The sequence below is a fragment of the Coregonus clupeaformis genome, chromosome 6 (genome assembly GCF_020615455.1).
Source record: "Coregonus clupeaformis isolate EN_2021a chromosome 6, ASM2061545v1, whole genome shotgun sequence".
Taxonomy (NCBI): Eukaryota; Metazoa; Chordata; class Actinopteri; order Salmoniformes; family Salmonidae; genus Coregonus; species Coregonus clupeaformis.
This window is the reverse complement of record NC_059197.1, coordinates 6557191-6580317: the sequence shown is the minus strand read 5'-3', so window position 1 is coordinate 6580317 and position 23127 is coordinate 6557191. Positions and strand designations below refer to the sequence as shown.

The 23127-nt window shown below is 42.2% G+C and overlaps 1 protein-coding gene and 1 pseudogene across 1 annotated transcript in view; one reads left to right on the top strand and one right to left on the bottom strand.

Annotated features, from left to right (window-relative positions):
- LOC121567568 (alpha-2-macroglobulin-like) overlaps positions 1–15657 on the bottom strand; it is a 36302-nt gene extending 20645 nt beyond the window's left edge. The window contains 14 exon segments of the mRNA XM_045217861.1: positions 8023–8168; positions 9321–9387; positions 9601–9834; positions 10082–10252; positions 10405–10514; positions 10715–10835; positions 10965–11115; positions 11811–11895; positions 12015–12180; positions 12513–12533; positions 13468–13520; positions 14172–14328; positions 14659–14839; positions 15462–15657. Of these exon segments, the coding sequence (XP_045073796.1) occupies positions 8023–8168; positions 9321–9387; positions 9601–9834; positions 10082–10252; positions 10405–10514; positions 10715–10835; positions 10965–11115; positions 11811–11895; positions 12015–12180; positions 12513–12533; positions 13468–13520; positions 14172–14328; positions 14659–14839; positions 15462–15547 (1749 nt within the window). The 5' untranslated portion in view covers positions 15548–15657.
- Positions 1–23127, top strand: part of LOC121567566 — a 192775-nt pseudogene that overhangs the window by 96119 nt on the left and 73529 nt on the right.

The following is a 23127-nucleotide window of genomic DNA, read 5'->3' as shown; positions in this document are numbered from 1 at the left end:
ATACTGTGCTATAGCCTAAGTTCTCCTCTTTTCTTTGCAGAACCACAATTAGTATCAGAGAGGGTGGTGTTGTATTTGTGTGTGTGGATCTTCATTAAACCATTGAACTGGAACTACTGCATCCTCGTGTTCTGAACGGACACCCTGTGGTGGTTGCTACCGGCCTAAAATCCAGCACCTAGGTTTTTTATCCCTTTTTATTGGTCCTTCGAAATCATAAACAACCCATATCTTTCATGGTCCTTACGAGCAGGATGCAGTAACTGCCAGAGTCCAAGGATGCCAGTCACCAGAGAAGATCCTCCACAAGTTGTGGTTCGTCCCCACCGTCAGACTCGACCCCCGCATCGTCTGGTCGACTATGAGGTATGCTACGAGTCAAGGCAGACGATCACCACACACACAACAACACAGCACTCCAACGAGGGACCACGTGTAGAGGGCACTGTGAGTGGAATTAATTACTCTCGCAACAAGACCAGCAGCAGCTACCTTCCGCACACCTTCTCCGCCCAGCTGAGAGTGCACCTACCGTGGACTAACTCCTACCATCCCCAACTTTATCAATGAATACCCACGAGAGTTTGCAAGACTGAAGTTGGCCCTCGACAATGTGCTGCCTGTAGATGCAACAGAGTGCTTCAAGTTTCAGATATTGTTGGACCACCTGAAGTTGGAAGAGGCTTTGCTAATTGCCAACTCCTACAGCAACAGCAGGTACACATACAGTGACACCATGGAGTCCCTCACAGAACTGTATGGCCAGCCCCACCTGTTTGCCCTCCAATGCATTGCAGGGTTAATGGATGGCCCCAACATCAAGAGTGGTGACACCAAGGCATTCCGAACATTCGCTCTGAGGATGTGCTTGGTTGGCATGTTGGATCAGCTAGGGAGTAATGGACAGACAGAACTGAGGTGTGGATCACATGTCTCCTGCCTCTTAGCTAAGTTATCACACAACCTAAGAGTCAGCTTCAAGAGATGTGTGAACCCCATCAAGACACCCATTCCAACCCTCCTTCACCTAGCAGAGTGGCTTGAGTACGACGTGAGAGTACAAGTAGATGACACACAGTTCAGTAGCGACCAAAGCAGGGACCACCCTAGCTCATGCCGAGATCAACATGAAGACAAATCCTTCCCTAAGACCATCACCATCCTCCACGGGGGTGAGCAGAGAAAGGACAAAGCCGAAGTCTCTGCGCAGAACCAATCTCCGGAGGAGAAGTCACGTGAGAAGCCAAATAAGTATTGTCGTTCTGCAACACCATGCAACATTACATGAATCAATGCACCAACTTTCAGCTCCTTTCCAAAGAACAGAAAGAATCCTGGATCAAGACAAATGAAAGATGTGGGAAGTGTGGACGCGGACACCAAGCAGCTCAGTGTACTCTCAAGGCTAAGTGCAAGAAGTGCGAGAAGAAGCATCTTGAGATTCTCCACGAGGTCAACACTAGTCGGACTGCTACAAAGAACGCTAGCACGAACACTATGAAGACCACCAGCACAAAGGCGCCAACAGAGGCCTGGTGAGCTCCACTGCAGAGACCCTCTACGTTGATCGACCTTCCGTCAGCAGTAAGGTGTTGCTGAAGATGAGTGGAGTCATCTTGCAGAGCGGCAACAAGTCACTTGACACGTACGCCCTGTTGGACGACGGGTCGGAGCGCACTATACCTCTACACGAAACAGCAGAGCAGCTAGGCCTCCAAGGCAATTCTGAGGACTTGGCACTTCGTACGGTGCGTCAAGATATTTGAGTCATCCTTGGAGCTTCTTTGTCATTCTCTGTGGCCCCTGTTACTCAACCAATCCTTTGACATCCACAGAGCCTTCACAGCTGAATAGTTGGGCCTTGCACCGCATACCTACCCTGTCAAAGCCCTTCAGAAAAGGTATCGGCACCTCAAAGGCCTTCCCCTTCAACCGCTGTATCAGGCGCAGCCGCTACTGCGCATCGGATCAGACATTCCCCATCTAATCACCCCGACAGAGCCAGTGCGTTTGGGTCCTCCTGGCGGACCTGCCGCCATCAAAACTTAGCTCAGATGGACCCTTAAAAGTTCCTTCATACATCCCTCGTCTCTCCATCTGCAGAGCTCTTCAGCCATGTAGAGAAGCTCTGGCAGTTGGATACGCTACCATACAGGAGTGAGAAGCTCGTCACATGGTCCAAACAAGATGTAGAAGCCATGCATCTACTGGAGGAGAAGACAGTCAAGGTCGAAATGGACAGGGTTCAAAGGTACGCCACTCCCCTTTTGTGGAAGAAGAACCTTCGTCCCTTGAAAGCTAAACCGTGATGATTACCCTGAGGTCTATGAGTGGCAGGTTCTTCCCTTTGGGACGACATGTAGCCCCTGCTGCACCACGTTTGCCCTTCGGAAGCTTGCGTTTAACCACAGTGAGCCCAAAGAAGATGTGCGCTTCTCTGTAGAATGCTGTTTCTATGTAGACAACTGTCTACAAAGTCTCCCCGTTGCAGATGAAGCCAAGATACTGGTGGACAAGTTGAAGCACCTTCTTGCCAAGAGCGCACCCTTGGATTACGATGGCAATGTCTGTCTGACACTCTTGGCTACAAGCACGGTCACATGGAGAAAGTTGAACCCACCATGCGCAACATATATCGGATCCTTGCCAGCCAGTACGATCCACTTGGCTTCATCGTTCCATACACCACACGGCCAAGGTTGTGGTCCAAAGGCTCTGGGATAAGAAAAGAGGGTGGGATGCCCCAGACCTACCTGAAAATCTTCTCCAAGCGTGGCTTATTTGGGAGAACGAACTTCCACAGCTGTCTCAGGTCACACTACCAAGGTGTTACGTCAGCACCGACATGGATCTCCCAACCAGCACAAGAAGTGTTCAAGTCCTCAGTGATGCCTCAGAACGTGCGTACGGTGCCAATGCGTACCTCCATACTGAAGACACCAAGGGACGGATCCAAGTGGCATTCCTTGCAGCAAGATCAAGAGTGGCCCCGAACCAACAACAGTCAATGCCAAGACTCGAGCTCTGCGCAGCACTCACCGGTGCCCAGCTGGCCGTGGTCATCAGAAAATAACTCACTGAGGAAATCCACGAGGTCATGTCTGGTCGGATTCTACAACAGTCTTAACCTGGCTCCAGTCAGACTCCTGCAGGTACAAAGTATTTGTAGGCACAAGAGTCACAGAAATACAGGAGCTCACGGACCCCCAGGCCTGGCGTTACATGTACACGGAGAGAAATCGACGATATCACACATGGCAAGACGCTGTCTCAGCTTATAGAACACAACCGTTGGAGTCAAGGTTCTCCATTCCTGTGGCAGGCCCAGTCATCCTGGCCCGAGAAGATCCGACCAAGTACCTCCTGATGAAGCATAGGAGCTGTGGAAGCTTACCTTCTGTGGACTCCTGTCAGCGGACACCAAGTCGTCTCTCCCTGATGTTGCCCAGTTCAACACTTTCCAGGAGCTGGTGGAAGCCACAGTGCAGTTGCTACACGGGGCGGCAAGTAGTGTCGACAACCCTTCAGCCGACGATTTCAAGCAAGCAGAACTCAAAGTACTCAGACATGCTCAGTCTGAGAGCTTCCCAGAAGACCTCTCCCTTCTAGAGGCAGGCAAGCCAGTCCCTCCGAGCAGCCGTCTGGTGACACTGGCCCCGGAGTATGACAACGACACCGGACTGATTCGTGTTGGAAGTCACCTTCGGAGGTGTGACCAGCTGGGCCCTGACGTTCTTCACCCAGTAGTTCTGGACCCAGGTCATCCGCTCACCAGGTTGCTGCTCAATAAATATGATGAGCAGCTGAGACACCCGGGCCAAGACAGGGTGTTTGCTGAGTTACATTGAAGGTTCTGGATTCTGAGAGGGAGGGCAGCTATTCGGCGTTTTCAGCTTGGTTGCGCCGAATGCAGGAATTGGCAAGGCCAGCCAGATGTGCCTAGGATGGCTGACCTGCCTCCAGCCCGACTGCGGCTCCACAAGCCCACATTCTATTATACAGGTGTGGACTGCTTTGGACCGTATATCATCAAGATTGGCCCGAAGAAATGAAAAGAGATGGGGCATCATCTTTAAGCGCATGACCACCCAGGCTGTACACGTGGATCTACTGACGAACATGGATTCTGATTTGTTCCTAAAGGCTTTGAGAGGCTTCATCGCTCAAAGAGAAATCAGATCCTGTCTGATCGAGGAACAAATTTCAAGGGAGGGAAGCGGGAGCTACAGGAGGCCTTCATGACTCTCCACCCATAGCTCCAGGAACAGTTAAACAGTCAGAAGATTCGCTTCGCCTTCAACCTACCAAGTGCACCACACTTTGGAGGATGCTGGGAGAGGGAGATCAGATCCATCAAGACTGCCCTGCAAACCACCCTTGGCGCGCAGACCATCTCCGAAGAGGTGCTGAGGACTGTCCTAATTGAAGTAGAAGGGATCTTACATTTACATTTACATCATTTAGCAGACGATCTTATCCAGAGCGACTTACAAATTGGTGCATTCAACTTATGATAGCCAGTGGGACAACCCGTTTTTTTTTTTATGGAGGGTTGGGGGGAGGGGGGGGGGGTAGAATGATTACTTTGATACTATTCCAGGTATTCCTTAAAGAGGTAGGGTTTCAAGTGTCTCCGGAAGGTGGTCAGTGACTCCGCTGTCCTGGCGTCGTGGGGGAGCTTGTTCCACCATTGGGGTGCCAGAGCAGCGAATAGCTTTGACTGAGCTGAGTGGGAACTGTGCTTCCGTAGAGGTAGGGGGGCTAGCAGGCCAGAGGTGGATGAACGTAGTGCCCTCGTTTGGGTGTAGGGTCTGATCAGAGCCTGAAGGTAAGGAGGTGCCGTTCCCCTCACAGCTCCGTAGGCAAGCACCATGGTCTTGTAGTAGATGCAAGCCTCAACTGGAAGCCAGTGCAGTGTGCGGAGGAGCGGGGTGACATGAGAGAACTTGGGAAGGTTGAAAACCAGACTACAATCCCTTGGGATATGTTTCGTCGGACATCGCGGATCCGCACCCAATCACTTCTAACTCTCTTCTCATGGGGCGGCCAGACTCGTCACTACCACAGGTGGTCTACCCAGAATCTGAACTGCTCAGTCGCAAAAGATGTAGACACAGCCAGGTTCTAGCCGACAATTTCTGGCACTGTTTCACAGTAAGGAAGAGCTTATAGTTGGGACTGTTGTGATGATCAGCTTCCTAGGGCACTGTGGCAAATTGGAACTGTCAAGTCAGTTATCCCTGGAGCAGACGGGAAAGTGAGGACAGCAGAGATCGAAGTCAAGGACAGAACCTACGTCAGGCCTGTTGCTCGACTCATCCAGCTTCCCGCCCTTCCTCAAGAAGCTACTGACCATTAGCTGGCTTGTCAGTTGTAGCAAATAGGTACAACACATTTGGGGTCGGCTGTGAAAATGGACAGCTCATCTCCTTTCCAAGACCCCAACTTTTGGTTTTCTTATTGAAATTAGGTAATGTCAATCATCATAATTGTATTAGCCAATCAGCAGCCTTTTTTCCCGGGACTTAGCATAATACCTGACCTGGCAGGGCCTCAGGCAGTCTGTAGTTTCCATTCTGATGATCCACTGGTTTTTCACTCCTCCATATTCTACCTCCTTAGAAAACATTGCTTTTCTTTCTGATGTTTTATTGTACGTGCAGCTAAATGTAAGTGCCAAAATCCTGATGTCTTGTTGTTTGGAGCTTAATAGAGTCTGTTGTAAATATCTAGCATTTGTGTTAAACTTGCTAGCTCGCGTACACCCGCTAGTGTTAGCATTAACATTAGCATTGTCATCCGGAATGCATTACTATTTAGCATGCTAGTTAGTGGTTAGCATTTGTTAGCATTTGTCTGTGGTGCTAGGCTATTTTCGGTTGTAGATTGCTCATGCTTATTATGTGTAGATATTTCTACATTACTCTATTGTTTCGTTGTGCATCTAGTATGTGTTTGGGTCCACATATCCTATTTAGTTTGTTGACATGCAAAGAGGCATATTTTTCCCATACTGTGCTATAGCCTGAGTTCTCCTCTTTTCTTTACAGAACCACAATTAGTATCAGAGAGAGTGGTGTTGTATGTGTGTGTGTAGATCTTCATGTGGTCCTCTGTAGCTCAATTGGTAGAGCATGGCGCTTGTAACGCCAGGGTAGTGGGTTCGATCCCCGGGACCACCCATACGTAAAAATGTATGCGCACATGACTGTAAGTCGCTTTGGGTAAAAGTGTCTGCTAAATGGCATATAATTATTATTATTATAAACCCTTGAACTGGAACTACTGCTTCCTTGTGTTCTGAAAGGACACCCTGTGGTGGTTGCTACCGGCCTAAAATCCAGCACCTAAGTTTTTTATTGGTCCTTCGAATTCATAAACAACCCATATTTTTCACATACAGTGAGGCAAAAAAGTATTTGATCCCCTGCTGATTTTGTACGTTTGCCCACTGACAAAGAAATGATCAGTCTATAATTTTAATGGTAGGTTTATTTGAACAGTGAGAGACAGAATAACAACAACAAAAATCCAGAAAAATGCATGTCAAAAATGTTATAAATTGATTTGCATTTTAATGAGGGAAATAAGTATTTCACCCCCTCTCAATCAAAAAGATTTCTGGCTCTCAGGTGTCTTTTATACAGGGAACGAGCTGAGATTAGGAGCACACTCTTAAAGGGAGTGCTCCTAATCTCAGCTTGTTACCTGTATAAAAGACACCTGTCCACAGAAGCAATCAATCAATCAGATTCCAAACTCTCCACCATGGCCAAGACCAAAGAGCTCTCCAAGGATGTCAGGGACAAGATTGTAGACCTACACAAGGCTGGAATGGGCTACAAGACCATCGCCAAGCAGCTTGGTGAGAAGGTGACAACAGTTGGTGCGATTATTCACAAATGGAAGAAACACAAAATAATTGTCAGTCTCCCTCGGCCTGTGGCTCCATGCAAGATCTCACCTCGTGGAGCTGCAATGATCATGAGAACGGTGAGGAATCAGCCCAGAACTACACGGGAGGATCTTGTCAAAGATCTCAAGGCAGCTGGGACCATTGTCACCAAGAAAACAATTGGTAACACACTACGCCGTGAAGGACTGAAATCCTGCAGCACCCGCAAGGTCCCCCTGCTCAAGAAAGCACATATACAGGGCCGTCTGAAGTTTGCCAATGTACATCTGAATGATTCAGAGGAGAACTGGGTGAAAGTGTTGTGGTCAGATGAGACCAAAATGGAGCTCTTTGGCATCAACTCAACTCGCCGTGTTTGGAGGAGGAGGAATGCTGCCTATGACCCCAAGAACACCATCCCCACCGTCAAACATGGAGGTGGAAACATTATGCTTTGGGGGTGTTTTTCTGCTAAGGGGACAGGACAACTTCACTGCATCAAAGGGACGATGGACGGGGCCATGTACCGTCAAATCTTGGGTGAGAACCTCCTTCCCTCAGCCAGGGCATTGAGAATGGGTTGTGGATCGGTATTCCAGCATGACAATGACCCAAAACACACAGCCAAGGCAACAAAGGAGTGGCTCAAGAAGAAGCACATTAAGGTCCTGGAGTGGCCTAGCCAGTCTCCAGACCTTAATCCCATAGAAAATCTGTGGCGGGAGCTGAAGGTTCGAGTTGCCAAACGTCAGCCTCGAAACCTTAATGACTTGGAGAAGATCTGCAAAGAGGAGTGGGACAAAATCCCTCCTGAGATGTGTGCAAACCTGGTGGCCAACTACAAGAAAGGTCTGACCTCTGTGATTGCCAACAAGGGTTTTGCCACCAAGTACTAAGTCATGTTTTGCAGAGGGGTCAAATACTTATTTCCCTCATTAAAATGCAAATCAATTTATAACATTTTTGACATGCGTTTTTCTGGATTTTTTTGTTGTTATTCTGTCGCTCACTGTTCAAATAAACCTACCATTAAAATTATAGACTGATCATGTCTTTGTCAGTGGGCAAACATACAAAATCAGCAGGGGATCAAATACTTTTTCCCCTCACTGTACATATACCCACACCTTGTGCCTGAAGCATTTCTCAGTGGGGAAGTTCATGCTGTGGGCGATTACAGTCTCGCTGGGAAGCATACTGTACACCAGGACCTGTATCACTGGCGCCATCTCTGGAACCACTGCCAACTTCAAGGTGACTTCACCCTCAGTTACTGCAACGCAAGAGCATGTCACACTGAGTACGTTTACATGCACAGTAATAATTAGATAGTAAACTGATTATGGCAGTAAACAGATTATGCAAGAGTCACCTTACTCTATCTTAATCTATGTAAAGTCAAAATCTAAGAAAGCATACGCCGATTAAAACACCAGAGGCATTTAAACGTTGGGTATGCACAAAATATGCCCCTAAACATTCATAACATGCGCCAGTTTTCACTCAAAAGTTGGTATTTATAAAAACTGAACTTGAAGTGAGAATGTGCTTATCCTCCTGCAAACTTCAGACCATGCATGGTTGAAGTATTGCAATGCAAGATGGCAAAAGTAGCCTTGTGCAGGAATATATGACACTCTTATTCATAACAAAAAACAGGTAGCTAAATATAATAATAATAATATAATCATTTTCCCTTAGTGAGCGAAAATCGATTTATTTTATCTTTGCATTCTAAAATAATATGAAATAGATACTTATTTCTAATTATTCATTTCATTACCATAATCATTGCAGAATAAATCCTCACCTTTTCTGACTGTGATGGTTTCATAGGCTACTCGCGAAATAGCCTATAGGCCTACAACAAGTTAGGATAGGCTACCAATCATCCCATCTCTCATTTCATTGGACCCACTTCACAATAAATAGATACGCTTTTTCAATTATTTTGCTCTATGCGATCCGAAAAACTGATCGCAGACGATTCACCTTTTTCATTGACTTTTGTAGGCGTCTGAATACTGTAATGTCGAATTTCTCGAGTAGACAATATTTCATTGTAAACATAATACATAAATTATAATGCAGAATAAATTCCTCACCTTTTCTGGCCATGATGAGTTCATATTCCCGAAGTAGCCATAAAACAAATTACCATGCACATCTCTCATTTAATTGGGCCTATTAAATAGGCTAATCTGCATTTATCAGAGTGCATCAGTAGCCTGATTTCAGACATCCATGTGAACAGGATTATTAAGGAAAGCGTTCTTCTTGCAAAACATAAACATTTTAATCGAAGTATTATATTAATCTGCCTTTCCACAATAATTGCTTTATTGTGTGCATGTAACCATACTCACTGTCATTGTCATCAAGCACCTTCCAGTACGTTCATAATTACTTAATAAAACTTCCTCACCAGGACTCCCCTGCTGCACGGTAACCTTCATGTGTCCATGCTGAACTATTGCCCCTCTGGATAAGGCCTGGAGGAGGGAAAAACAGTTATCCCATCAAGTCAGCAAGAAGGAGATGATGAGGAATGTTGGTGTTGTATAGGGACATCCTTCTTTGAAGGTGAGAGGCTGGGACTAGGTCTGAAATAACCCTGGTCAAAATAGTGCACTAGAGAATAGGGTTCCATTTCAGACACACCCTGGGTTTGCAGGTTGTCACAACTTGTTCCTGGTTCTACTCACCAGGTAGATGACATCCACGGAGCCCTTAGGGATGGTCTCCCCTACGATGGCGTACTGGATGGTGATTGACACTTCCTCCCCACATGCCAGTGGTTTCTCCATCTTCTGAATAGCCAGAGAGCTGGACGTTTTACTGTGAGGGGCAGTGTGCTGGATCAGTGAGAGAATGTGTTGCCCTCTGTTGAAATAGGGGACCCTGTATCTAGTGTTCTCCTCTTGTGGTGTGTTGCTTACCTGGAAAGCAAAAGAGGGAAGAGAGAGTATAACTGAAGGCTCAATCCCAAATCAACCCTTAGAGCTCCACCTTGTCCTCTGATAGGCTAAGTGGAAGTTCACCATATTGCTTATTATACCAATGGGAATCTTCTCAGATCTCCACAAGAACGTGGTAGGCCCTAGGGTGTAGGGTCAAGGGGGTGATTTGGGATAGCGCATGAAGAGACTTCAGAGTCTTTCAAAACCTAGAAGGAATCATACTTACTATGAGGTTAATATTCTCTTTGGGCATACTGGTTGTGTTGAGAGAGAAACTGGCTATACCATGACTGTCCGTGGTTAGGTTCTGGAGACGATGTGAGGACCAGCCTTTCTTCTCCAACAGGTAGACTAACATGTCAGAGATAGGTGTGTTGTTGTAGTGAACAACGTTTATCTGATGAAAAAGGGGGGAAAGTTCTATGAAGTGATGCTACATGTGTCACTGTTACCTACCATTGGTAGTTAGGTAAACAGGAATGTCAAAGAGCAAATGGCATCCACAATTCAACAAAGTTCAAGAAACAATAACACTCGATTTGGACTTACCTTGCCCTCAATAATTGATCCATGTTCATAGATTTTGGGTGTGTCGACAAATGTGAGTTTTCCAATCAGATAGGAGAGCCCTATGTGTTTATTCTTTGACTGTGTAATACCTGTCAAAGAAAAACAAATGATAATAGCATGGTTTATTTCACAACCACACGTGCCACCATGATGCACAATGGCAGTTCACAATGCAGAAGCTGAATTGCAGTGCAGCTTACATAAGATTTTAAAACATTATTAAAAACAGAAAACATTAAATGTTGTCATGACTTTTCCCAACTCCAAATTATTGTGTTGAATGACTTGCCTGTCCCCTCCTCCTCTACTTTTGTGTTTAAACTAAGCCTGTCTATGAGCATTTTCTGGCCAGCATTCTTTGTGAAAATTGACATGTTGAAGACATGAGAAGCACAGCCAGTTTGATCCATCTGGGAAAAGCAAGCAAAAGCCCACACATTAAGAACTGATTTAAATCAATTTAACCACATCACATTAAAATATAATATGATGTGAAAACAATTATACTGATGATAGTTTCTTCAGGAAAGCATACAGACCTTTATTGACTCTTTGTGGCATGGGGGTGTATAATCAGGAACTCCTTGTGGGTTTTTCTCATCAATTATATTTGGGATCAATACATTGTACCCTAAAGGTCGGCACAACTCTACCTCTGCTTTACCAGGTACAGGCTGTCCATATGTGTATCTGATTGTATTTTCATAATAAAACACATAAAAAACATAAAACATCATACATTTCCTACTTAGAGAGACATAGTATATTATAAACCTCATATGAGACATTACAAAGGCTCATACATGCATGCTTACAACAACTTATAATGCATTATACCTGCAGGCATTCTTTAAGTCAATGCATCTGGACCTGTATTCATAAAGCCTCTCAGTGTATGAGTGCTGATCTAAGGTCAGTGTGATCTTTTGAGACGTGATCCTAGGTCAGCAATCCTACTCTGAGAAGCAATTCATGACATTGAGCAGTAGTAGCATTGTAGGTCTTCAATTAGTATTTGTCATTAGCTCAGACCTGGGTTCAAATACATGCATATTTAAGTATTTGTTTCCAAATACACTATTTCAAATAACCCTAGGACCAAACAGACTTGGGTTGAAATGGAGTATTAAAATAGTTGTATTTTAAATGTATTTAAGTATTTCCAAATACATTTCAATACTGAATTACTTGTATTTTCAAAGAAAAAATATCAAAATACTTACTTTGAAATGTATGTAAAAGTAATTAAAATACTTAATATAGTATTTGAATCAAGTTCTGCATTACCGTAATGCGATTAATTAGACAGTGACATTTAGCGGTGTTACACATTGTCTTGTAACTACAGTGCATTGCAAAATGGCGATACTGTACTGTTGACTCACGTTGCACACACTTGTACTTTATACTCCTCATGAACAATGCTGATCTCATCGGTGAGGTTCATTTTAATCTCAAACTTTGGTAAAACTAGATGTGAAAGAACAGAAGTTAACTCATGAATATTCCAGTATTGTGACGTATTGATTCAACTGGCAGATCCATAATATTATGTAGCATGAAAGGTAAAAGAAAGAAGCTCAATTTACCATATTTTTCTACCTTGAAGTGATGGTATATTTTGTTATCACCAATCCACACTACAATAGCATAAGATCCTACAGGTGCTTCAGAGTTCAGGGGGTGAGAAAGCTGCAGAATGTTGCCACTGGATGAAGTATTGACCCACTGTCCAATCCTGTTCTGATGAACATCCTGTTGATTCATAGAACAAGGGACATGATTAGTAGGGCACAACATTGTGGAACGTTCAGATACAAATATGTTATGTAGGCCAAACATGCCTGTCTGACATGTAGAATAAGGAGTCACGTCAGTTCTATTCATTACATTCTATCTGCAACGTTCCGAAGTTTGCTTGTTGAAGGTGGCCCAGATGTTATCACATAAAGCTTATAGGGAGTCTTCTAGTAACTGCCATGTGGAAATGAATGATGACCTCCAGTACCTAGCTGGTGGAGTCATTGTCTTATGTCGTAGTATTTAGTGACAGTCATCATAAATTTACAGACGAATAAGGCTCTTACCTCAAGTTCCACAATGTTGTACTGTGAAGGGCAAGACAAAAGATTGGTTAATGTTTTATGAATAACTCTCAAATTCCCCCAAAATGAACAGAGGAGCAAAGCTGTCTACAACTATAGGAACCAGGTAGGTGCTTGGATTTGTCTCTTCAACTAAACATCACAAGTAGTATTTGCACTGGAACTCTAATGTCAATTCAGTAAATTAATTCAATCTCAGGAAAGAAAATCCCATACAATCCAATCTGACCTACAGTATATGAATGGAAAACCCCATGTCCTGTGGTGAAGGTTTGAGGATCTTAAAATCCACCCACACAGGTTTATTTAGAGAACCTCTGCAGAACCTTTGCCCTGAGTGCTATGTGCCTCAAATGTTTGTGTAGCCTTATCAAACAGACAGATTTTGGATTTTGCCCAATAGTTGTTCAAAACATTTCCCATTTCCAAAGTCTTATTGTTCATGGAGTACTAACAAGATGTGTATGACATGTCATAGCTACTTGATTGCTAAATTAAAATAACAATTTACAGTATATTCTACATAATAAGCCTTGTCCGTAAGGAAGGAGCCTATGTCCTGTTTCTGTAGCATGAAGGAGCCTGGACAGGACGCTAGTCTATTGCTGGGCATTAACCTCAATCCATCTCCTTAATGTTCAGTGCCAAGCAGAGTGGCATCGGGTCTCATTTTTAGAGTCTTTGGTAAGGCTCGACACCCTCAAACTTCCATTCTCAGTGAGGACACTAACCACAAGGCCGCAGAGTTGAGTTGGTTGGACAATATCGTACATAGTGTTACATAATACCTGAATGCTATGTCTATCAGACAGTAATGTGACGTTGTGACCCTTGAGATCTGTCTTTCTGTTTGAAAGAGTGGAGATACTGATCTAAAGGACGACCAAATACAGGTAATTGTTTTCAATATTCAATGTTGCACATTTTCAACACTCACCAGCTGATTGACAGGGCTAAAACTGGTATCCAAGGTGATCACTCTAAACTGCACTGAAAAAAGACAATGAAAAGACAAAGACAAGCACTCAATGAGAATTTTAGAAGCATAATTTAGCTAACTTTCCCAGGTTTTCCAGAAATCCCTGTTGAAGGATTCCCAGATTCCAGGAATCTTTCAGCCAGGATTTCTGAAAAACCTGGGATTTTCAGGAAAGTTAACAGAATTTTGCAAGACAGCTTTTCTGGATAATATTTTAGTGTTGGTACTAAAGCCCCAATTCAATAAATTGCAGATAAAGGAAAACTGCTCTGCGAGTTCGCTGAAAATATTTACACTATCGATATATTTTTATTTATTATATGTAACCCTTACTTTACCAGGTAAGTTGACTGAGAACACATTCTCATTTACAGCAACGACCTGGGGAATAGTTACAGGGAGAGGAGGGGGGGATGAATTAGCCAATTGGGATCCAATGATAATGTCCAGCAGAGGAACAGCTTTTAACATGTGGTATGTTGGTTCAAACTCCAGTGTACATATTCTGAGTGAACCCACAGCAGATTTTTTATTTATCTGCACCTGATGGTCCTCTTTCAAGTGTCTCTGGGATGACAGAGCATAATAGAAACATGCTATCACCTAATTGTCCTGTTTCTTAGCAAGCAGACTAATTGTGTACTGGCTCTGTGTAGAATTACCTGTTTGTCCCGGGTTGTAGATTGGTTTATCCGTTTGGACGAATGTCATCGGGCTGTACGGTTTGATCATGACTTTTCTCTGCTCTGTCGATAGAAACGTTTCACCTCGAATATCCACCTTAAATCTTTGCACTTTGTCACTCTCCACATGAGGGGCCTGTCAGGGAGAAAACAAACCAATAACATATGATCCAGTGTGGCTTAGTTGGTAAGAACGTGCTGCTAACAACATTAAGGTTGTGAAGATTCAATCACTTCTCCTTTCATCAGTGTGTTTTAAAAATGCTTTTTCTTTAGTAGTTGATGTCATCTTTTTTATGTCAAATTTCAGCCTGAATTCCAGAAAAGTTATAGTAAGCCACCACATTGATATTTCCCATAAAATAAGATGGCATTGCACACACAAATAAGAGATGCATCACAAAGCTAAGAAGTATAGTAAACTCTTATTGGAATGGTTCTGGATGTCGCCCAGTGCGGGGCTGACCTGAAACTGGAAGCAGCGGTGAAACTCTTGGTCAGAACTCTCTTGGAGAATAATTTTTTTCTGTCCATCGGCGATCAGAGATATGGTCATGACCAGGGTCTCTTTGGGCTGCAGAAGGCTGGCACAAAGCTTAGCCTCTGAGCCTGCCTGGATCACTGCAGGAATGGCTACCATGTAAACCCTACAGAGAACATACGCACGCACAGCAACAAACACACAGGAAAATCAGTACAAAATGAGAGGGCACTTCTAAACAAGAAACTACAGATGTAGGATCTTAATTTGACCAGTATTGTCAAAGAAAAATAATCCTGCAGCAACAGGATTTGAACATTTAGTCCATAATGTTGCTTGATCAGTGGTACCCTTACGAAAAAAAACACATGAAATTCACGTGATCACATCAATGAGAGTACTTTACTTTAAAAGGCATAATTGACATTAATTTACAGGTTTGTTCCAGGGACGTCACCAATAATGTTTTTAGGATGTTCTTAGAACGTTGTGTCATGGTCCCCTGGAGGTTTTTGTCTAGTTGCGGTGAAAATACAGTATTTATACGTTTTTGTATTTGGATGGGGGGGGTGTGAATGGGCCAATAAAAAATAAAAAATAAAGATAAAAAAATCAAGAATAATTTTTGAAAAGCCTATATTTGTAGGTGAAATACACAGAACAAATATCTGCAGAAAGGATAGATGAAAAACCATTCTAAATTTGCTCTCTGACAGAGAGAATGTTACTCCAGGACGAGACGCCACATGTCTGATTACTAAATTCTAACTGACTGCAGATTTACTTACGGTCTTGGAGTTTTTTGACAGACACAAAGCCAGTGAAAGCAGACAAAGAGTATCCATCTCCAAACGTGATGCCCAGAAGGAACCATGACTCAATGAGAGAAATAAAAACACCAGGTCAGCCTATATCCCAGTATTCCTACTGGCAAGACCTCCCTACTGCACTGTGTAGAGGACAAGCAGAGGAACCGGTGTAGCCAGGTTAAATGATTGAAGTAAAAGCCTTGTGAATATTTGACCAATTTGTGTCAATAACAGTGATTTTCAGTGATTGGCAGATTCTCTGGCTTTGAGACTACACATGCACCATCAATATACATACAGTACAGTGTACGACATTGGCTTGCACTATAACCTGATTACATCTCAATAGTTTGCATGCAATGCCTGTGTTTTTTACTTTGTCCATTATATATAGTGGGGTCCAAAATTATTCAATCCCTTGATAAAGATGAGCAAAAAAGACTGTAAAATAAATAATACAAATACTGAGCTATATGGTATGATATTTTTTGGAACAGTTATATTATTTTATACTTATACATTTGTTCAGATAAATATATTTTGTTTAACAAGTAATACCAAAAATCTCGAAAACATAAGGTTATAAATTATTGGATCCCCGGTTCTCAATACTCCAGCACCCTCCCCTTTCGGGGATAATGATACTGAGCCTTTTTCTCAAATGTTTTATGAGATTGGAGAACACATTGGGAGGGATCTTAGACCAATCCTCCATACAGAATCTTTCCCGATCCTTGATATCCTTCATCTGTGCTTATGGACTTTCCTCTTCAATTGAAACCACAGGTTTTCAATGGGGTTCAAGTCTGGAGACTGAGATGGCCATTGCGAAATGTTGATTTTGTGGTCAATTAACCCTTTTGGGGTTTTTTTGATTTGTACTTGGGGTTATTGTCTTGCTGGAAGATTCACTTGAGGTTGTACCATGTGAGTTCATATGTTTACCTGTGAAGTGTACCTTTGACTTTTTTGTACCTCAGGGAAAAACATTGTACCCAGAGCCGGCTCTACAGGGTGGCAAAGCCGGGCATGGACCCCCAGATAGAATTTGTGCCCCCACAGTTTTGTTTCCCCATAAACATAACAAATGGTATATGAATTACAATGCACCTGACGACCTGTTGGATTGAACAAAAACTTAACCAGTGGAAGCAGAGTTTATTGATTCTTGCAAAGTGAAATCACATCCACAGCCAGCAACAACAAATGGACCCCACTCAGTGTTCTTCAAAGATACGGCGGGCCTTTGTCAGCAATGCAGACTGTGCTGTTAGCACTGAAACATCGATTTTGAATAACATATGGGACATCTACAGCAATGTGCAAAAATGTATTCAGCATGTTACATCAATGAAAAGCCCAGCATGTCCAGCTGGCATTTGAGAGGGACCTGACAATTACATTTCATCAGGAAGGAGAATGGAATCAGAATCTTCTCATGAGTTTCAACACAGCATGGAGGAGGCTGCAACTCGTCTAAATAGTAAGCTACTATAGTATCTGAAGATTATGCCTTTGTTAAATGTTTTTCATGAAGAAATGGAATGTTGTTTGTGTTAGTAGCAAGAGGGAATGTTTTGGGTGTGACGCCAAATACAACAGACCGGAAGTGTCTTGTAGACAGGGGAGACTGGGGATTGGCCAGAAGAGGAAGTTTCATTGTTTATAAATAGGGGGGTTAGGCGAGGAAGACGTCAGAACGGCCATGGCAATCGGAGGAGCCGTTCTCCGGGTGTCATGTCACCTGTCATTTATGCTGTAACCTCGTGATTTTAATAAAAGCCTCTAACACGATGCAGCATAAAACGGACTCTTTGTTGACAGCAATAATGGCCACCATTCATCCGATACGACATAATGGCGCCCAACGTGGGGCTGGGTTTGCGTCTCTTCCTTGTTTCAGTCAACCGCCGGGCTAACCTGCTCTGAAGCATGGCCAAAAAAAATGGTGAGTGTTTTCTTACCGCCTCGGAGTTTGTTAGATTGGATATGACTTGTGTACACTGGAGAGATGCTCCATATGACCTTGCCTCGGTGGCGTTATTGCGGTCGACTGGAGTCTGCTAAAATGTTATTTAATTGGTAACGGGTGACAATGAGGATTTAGAGCATTAAGATAGATTTCATTGGTAACGGGTGACAATGAGGATTTAGAGCATTAAGATAGATTTCATTGGTAACGGGTGACAATGAGGATTTAGAGCATTAAGATAGATTTCATTGGTAACGGGTGACAATGAGGATCCAGAGAAGGCCGATATGCGCATTCTTTAGGGCACCGTGAATCTGGTAAAGACCTCGAAGCGAGGCGATTCTTTAGGAATGGGCCATAAAATCCTTGCAACGCGTTCGGTGTGGTGAGGTTAATTCTGGGAATTATAAGCTGGACGGATTATATGCATGTTATTCTCATCGTATGGTTGACGAACTATAACGCATGGGGTAACCTCTCTATGATTATCCAGAACTTACGGCAGCATAAAGTTAGACGGAGATAATTGGGATAATGATTTGGCCACGGTGCAGGATATTTATTTGCGTAGTAGGCCGCAGTTAGCTAAAGGCTAAGGCTAATTTGAAATGCTTGATTATATGGTTCAGGCCACGTGGTACATCGTGGCTAAATGCAAAGGCTAAATGCTAATTGTGTTGCGTGCTACATGCTAACGGATATCCTTAGAGATTCCATTGCGATGGATTAAAGTCTCTTAAATTTGTCTCTGTGTGTAAGTCAGGTTATATGTTTTGTGAGCGCTGTTAAATGTTGTTTGACTATAAGGGGGAAACGGGAGTTACAGCTGGAGTGTTATTCTGTCTGTTTGGGGAGAGAGAGTAGAGAATCTTCCTTCCACGGTGAAAAGGTATTTTTGAATGGCTGTGCGCATGCGTTTAATTTTGCGATACTACACTACAGAAAGGGGGAGTTTATGACACGAGATTAGGACACGTGTTGATTTTACGGGGCTAAAACTACGACATGAGGTTGGGCTAAGCCTACAAAACAAAATGGTGGGTTAAGGTCATAGGTCCCATTTGGCGTTACCCTGCAAGGGAAAATAGACAGACAGAGGAGAAATTTTAACACGATGATTCTAGTTTAAACTGCGATTGGTTAAAGATGAAACTTGTTTTGGAACCTATTAAATTTATAAATTAGATATATGGTAGCGGATTATAATAAATTGAATTAAATAATAAAATAACGGATTAAAATAAAATAATGTTTTTGAGCGATCTATTTAGTTCTGAGTTTAGTCTTAGAGTGAATAATGTAGAACGAATGAATATTGAATGGTTGGAAATACTCAGTGATGGCATTAACTACTAAAAGCTGTTTCTGTGTCTTTGTCCCTTGTCATGAGAGACAGGAGAGAGGGGGAGCGAGGAGACACAGGAAGCGATCACGTGACGCGGCAGAGGATCAAGTCAAAAAATAAGGTTTTGAGACTGTTACAAGATATGTGATGTTATGACAATTTTACATAGGCTTGGCAAATACTATTTCATTAAAAATTGCATTTTGGAAGCTCTGTATCACTGGGGTTTGATTACAGATGTGTTGGGAATCAAGGATGGATTGAGGATTGTTCTGTAAATTTAAGATAATTAGAGCTGATAGAGCAAGGGGTTTATGGGAATTGGAGTAATGATAGGGTTAGAGGCTTTGTTTTTGGGGGATTGCTTTGAAGTTGACTAACTTCATTTACTTGCATTTGATGGGTTGTGGTAAGATAGCCAACACTAATTGATAAATTGGTGACATAGGAATAAAAATTGGTTTTAATTATTCAGGATTTTTAATGGATTTATTTTTTGGAGTTGTTAGTTTTATATTAATAATTTAAGGGGGGAAGCCATAGGCTATACAGTCTAAAATAAAATAGTTCACAATAAAGGAATATAAAAGGGTTGATGTGTTAGGAGAAATTAATGGCAGATGTTAGTACACCTTTCTCACATACGGATTCAGCAAAAAGTACAGCTTAGGGAGGTTTATCCTCAGCTTTCAGTGATCATCCAGCAGGGTGATTATGGCATCAGAGATGAAGACGAATAATAGATAGAGGACAAGCAGAAACGACGATAAAGATGAATCCAGAACTCCAGAAGGAAGAAAATGTGATGTATGGAAGAAAAGAGGAAGGTTAAGGAGGATGGAACTTAAAGAAGATGAGGATGATGGAGATGAGAGTGATGATGCATGGGTGGATATGACTCTGTGATCAGAAGGAAGTTGGCAAGAGAGAAACGAAGAAGGATACACGAGATTTGATCTCTGATGAAAGTTGAACGAAGAAGGAGACAAGAGATTCGAGTTCTGATGAAGAAAGTGATGAAGATTTGGAGATTAAAGGTGCTTTATGTTCGAGAGGATTTTATCCTACAATGACTAGCAAAGAAGAAATAGAGATATAGACCGATGCTTATCATGCCTGGATAAAGCAAATAGTTTAGAAGTAACACAGTTGAAGATACAGAAGAGGAGAAACTGCTGAGAGGATCCCAAGAATTGGAGAAGAAGAAAGAACAGGACGAAGAAACTCTGAAAACTCAATCATACAACGGGTGGAGAAGATAAGTTTTGGTTATGAAGAATCAGAGTGAACCAAATCAACAATCACTGTTACAGCTTTAACTGAACAATATCAAATGCAATTGTACCAGCCAAGGGGGTACCAGTTGATTAATATCCAAAGCCAGTTTTTGGACAGACACAAAATTGAAGAAGACTTAGAAGAAGGAGGAAGATTTCAGCTACACTTTCAGCAACTTTCAGAAGACTGTTATAATTGTGGACAGATTGGGTACTTTACCTGTGATGAAAATGAGTCGGGAGAAAACAACAGAGGAAGATAAAGGAGCAAGTGAAGATCACCTGTTAGTGTCTAGAAGAGACGAAGGGGTGCATTGCTGAGAGCATCGATGAGAGAAGAAGAGAAAATAGCCAACAATTGAAGTAAAAACAACCGACCATTAGAAGTGATAGTGAATAGGGGAAAACTTATCTGGGTTCAGCCTAAAGAGGTTAAACATCTCACTAATTGATAACGAATTAGGATAGGGATTTGAGGTAGTAAAACAGTTAATTACTCTTAAGGTACTAATATTAGAAGATACTGTTATTGCAGTGTTGGGAAGAGATGCATTGTTTAAATTGAATTGTACAATAAGATGTACACTAGACGACTGTCTATTAGACAATCTGTCTGAAAAGTTAAAAGGGGTGACTGTTTATTCTGGGTGACATTCTTACACTAAGAGATTTCAGGCTAGGCTAAAAGGTGTTTAGACGTTTGCCAAGTCTGTGTGTAATGAGTCAGAAGCAGGTGGGGAACTTTCCCAATCACATATTCTAAACATTTGGTGGTAAGGGATTGTGTGAAAAATCAGGGGGAAAAGTTGTAAATGTTATGAGAGAAAAGATTAGATTAAAATAAGTTAGGAGTAGATTAGGGTTGAAGGAACTCTGAGACAGTAAGCTAAGTTTCAAAGTTAGTAGTAAGACAGAGAGAGAACAGTGAGGAAGGACATTTTAAAGTTTAGTGGGAAGATATGGTAGGAGTTTAGATCGGTTAGGAGCAGATGCATTGAGAAAGTATGTGTTGCTGAATGATAAGAGAAGATTGAGGGTGATTGAGTATCTATATTTACAGTTTCCAGCAGGAAGATCAAGGTAATTATAGGTGTATTTGGGTAATCAAAAGTTTGAAAGTCAGGAATTAGAGAAAGGACTGAGATTTGGGGAAAAAGTGACACTAGTGGTGATAGATGGAAGTACAAGCAAAGACAACTTTTTTCTTTGGGGAAAACTAGGAGCAACAATAAGGACATTAACACTTCAGTCTATTATAACAACAGTGAGAAGCAATTAAACTTTTTCAACATTGATAGGTATTAAAGCCATAAATATATCGCATTTGGTTATAAGGGAACCAATACAGCACCAATTTTAGGGGAAAGAATACTTATTAGGGTTAGGATGGGGACGTTCCTCCCATATGGAGAGATAATTATGGAGAATAAGTATTGTTATCAGGACCAGGAGTAGAAGCTGTTGCACCTAGTCAAAGGAGGGATAGTTTGTACAACGATATGAAGTGGAAGAGGTTAGGAGTGACTGTTCACTTATTTGGCGTAATGTTACAGAGAAAGGTCAGGGAGAATATATGTATACTTATCTAGTGCAAGCATTAGAAGTTGTTCCGGTTAAGAATTATGGGTTAAAGGGCTATGTAATTCGTAAGGTGACGCTTATAATGGAAGATTTGAAATTTGTTGAAGCTTCCGCAGTCACCGAGGGAGTTCAGGAAGAGTAGATTACAGTAGTCACTCCAACAGTAGATAATACACAGAGGATAATGGGAACCTTTGCACTAGAAGTAATTAGGGTTGATACAGCAATTAAGTCAACTACTTTAATGGTAACTTTGGAAGGGATTAGTGATACGATGGCAATAGCAAAAGAGGGAGTATGACATCGACAACAACTTTTCTGAAATTAAATGGGGAATTTTGGACTCATGGGTTATGTTACGGATGAAGAGTGCTGTCAAGGATAGTACGAATAGGGTTAAAATAGGAGAACAGATAATAGTAGAGAGAATATAGATTCATCATGGAGATACAGGATGAGGTCTTTGATTTTAATGACAGACAAGGAGAGGTATCTGATCAGTACCGCTTGTTCTTCTGTTGTGGAAATTAGAGATAGATTAACTCATTCTGTAAGATCAGTGAGGAATCTTGAGGGTCCATGTCTGTTGAGGATTCCAGCACCAAACATGTTAGACGGTCGCGCGGCCTCTATCAGGTATGGTTCAGTCTTATGCTTTGTCATGACTGTGGTATCAGCAACAGTCATTGACAGATAAAATAATGTCGTTGTCAGAACAGTGGTTTAAGCCTAGGGGTAGGTGGAATTGGGTTAAGTGAATTAATTTGGGTGCATTTGTTAGATGGAAAGGAAATCAGGTAACAACGGAACCCTGAAGTATTCAGGGGAAACATTGAGGGCTAAAAGTTATTTTTGTTCTAATAAAATATATGAGGTAAAGGGTATGTTTATGGGAATATCAGATTTTGATGATTATATGATGACTTTGGATAAGCATGACATTAAGGGTAGTAATGAGAAATATTACTTTTTATGTACCAGATAGTAGGAAAGCAGGACTTTGATGGTTCAAAGATTAGCTTGTGCCTGACAATGTGACTATGGGGAATTTTAGAGATATTTAGAGGGTTTGGGGTGATAAAGCATATATATTCTTACATTATGGATGAAGGGATTTGGTTACATGTCAACGTTGAAGCTTTCATATGAGGCTTTTACTATTAAAAGAGGAGTAGCACCGAACACAGATCAATTTGAAACTACAGTTCAAAATAGGATGAAAAGCGACATGTCATAGGCTTCAAGCCTATCATTGAAGGATAAGTCTAAGGGAGAAGGGGGGACTTTATTCATGGTATGGTGTAACATTTGGGAAGATCATATTGATAAATATTAGTTATACTTTGAGTCCAGATAGTTCAGATAATATCACTGGGGTTATAGATGCATTATAAGGGATGTGTTTGGGAGATCTGAGAGGATTTGGTGGCAAGATCAATTAGGCCAGTAGGGGCAGTGATGGGTCAGATT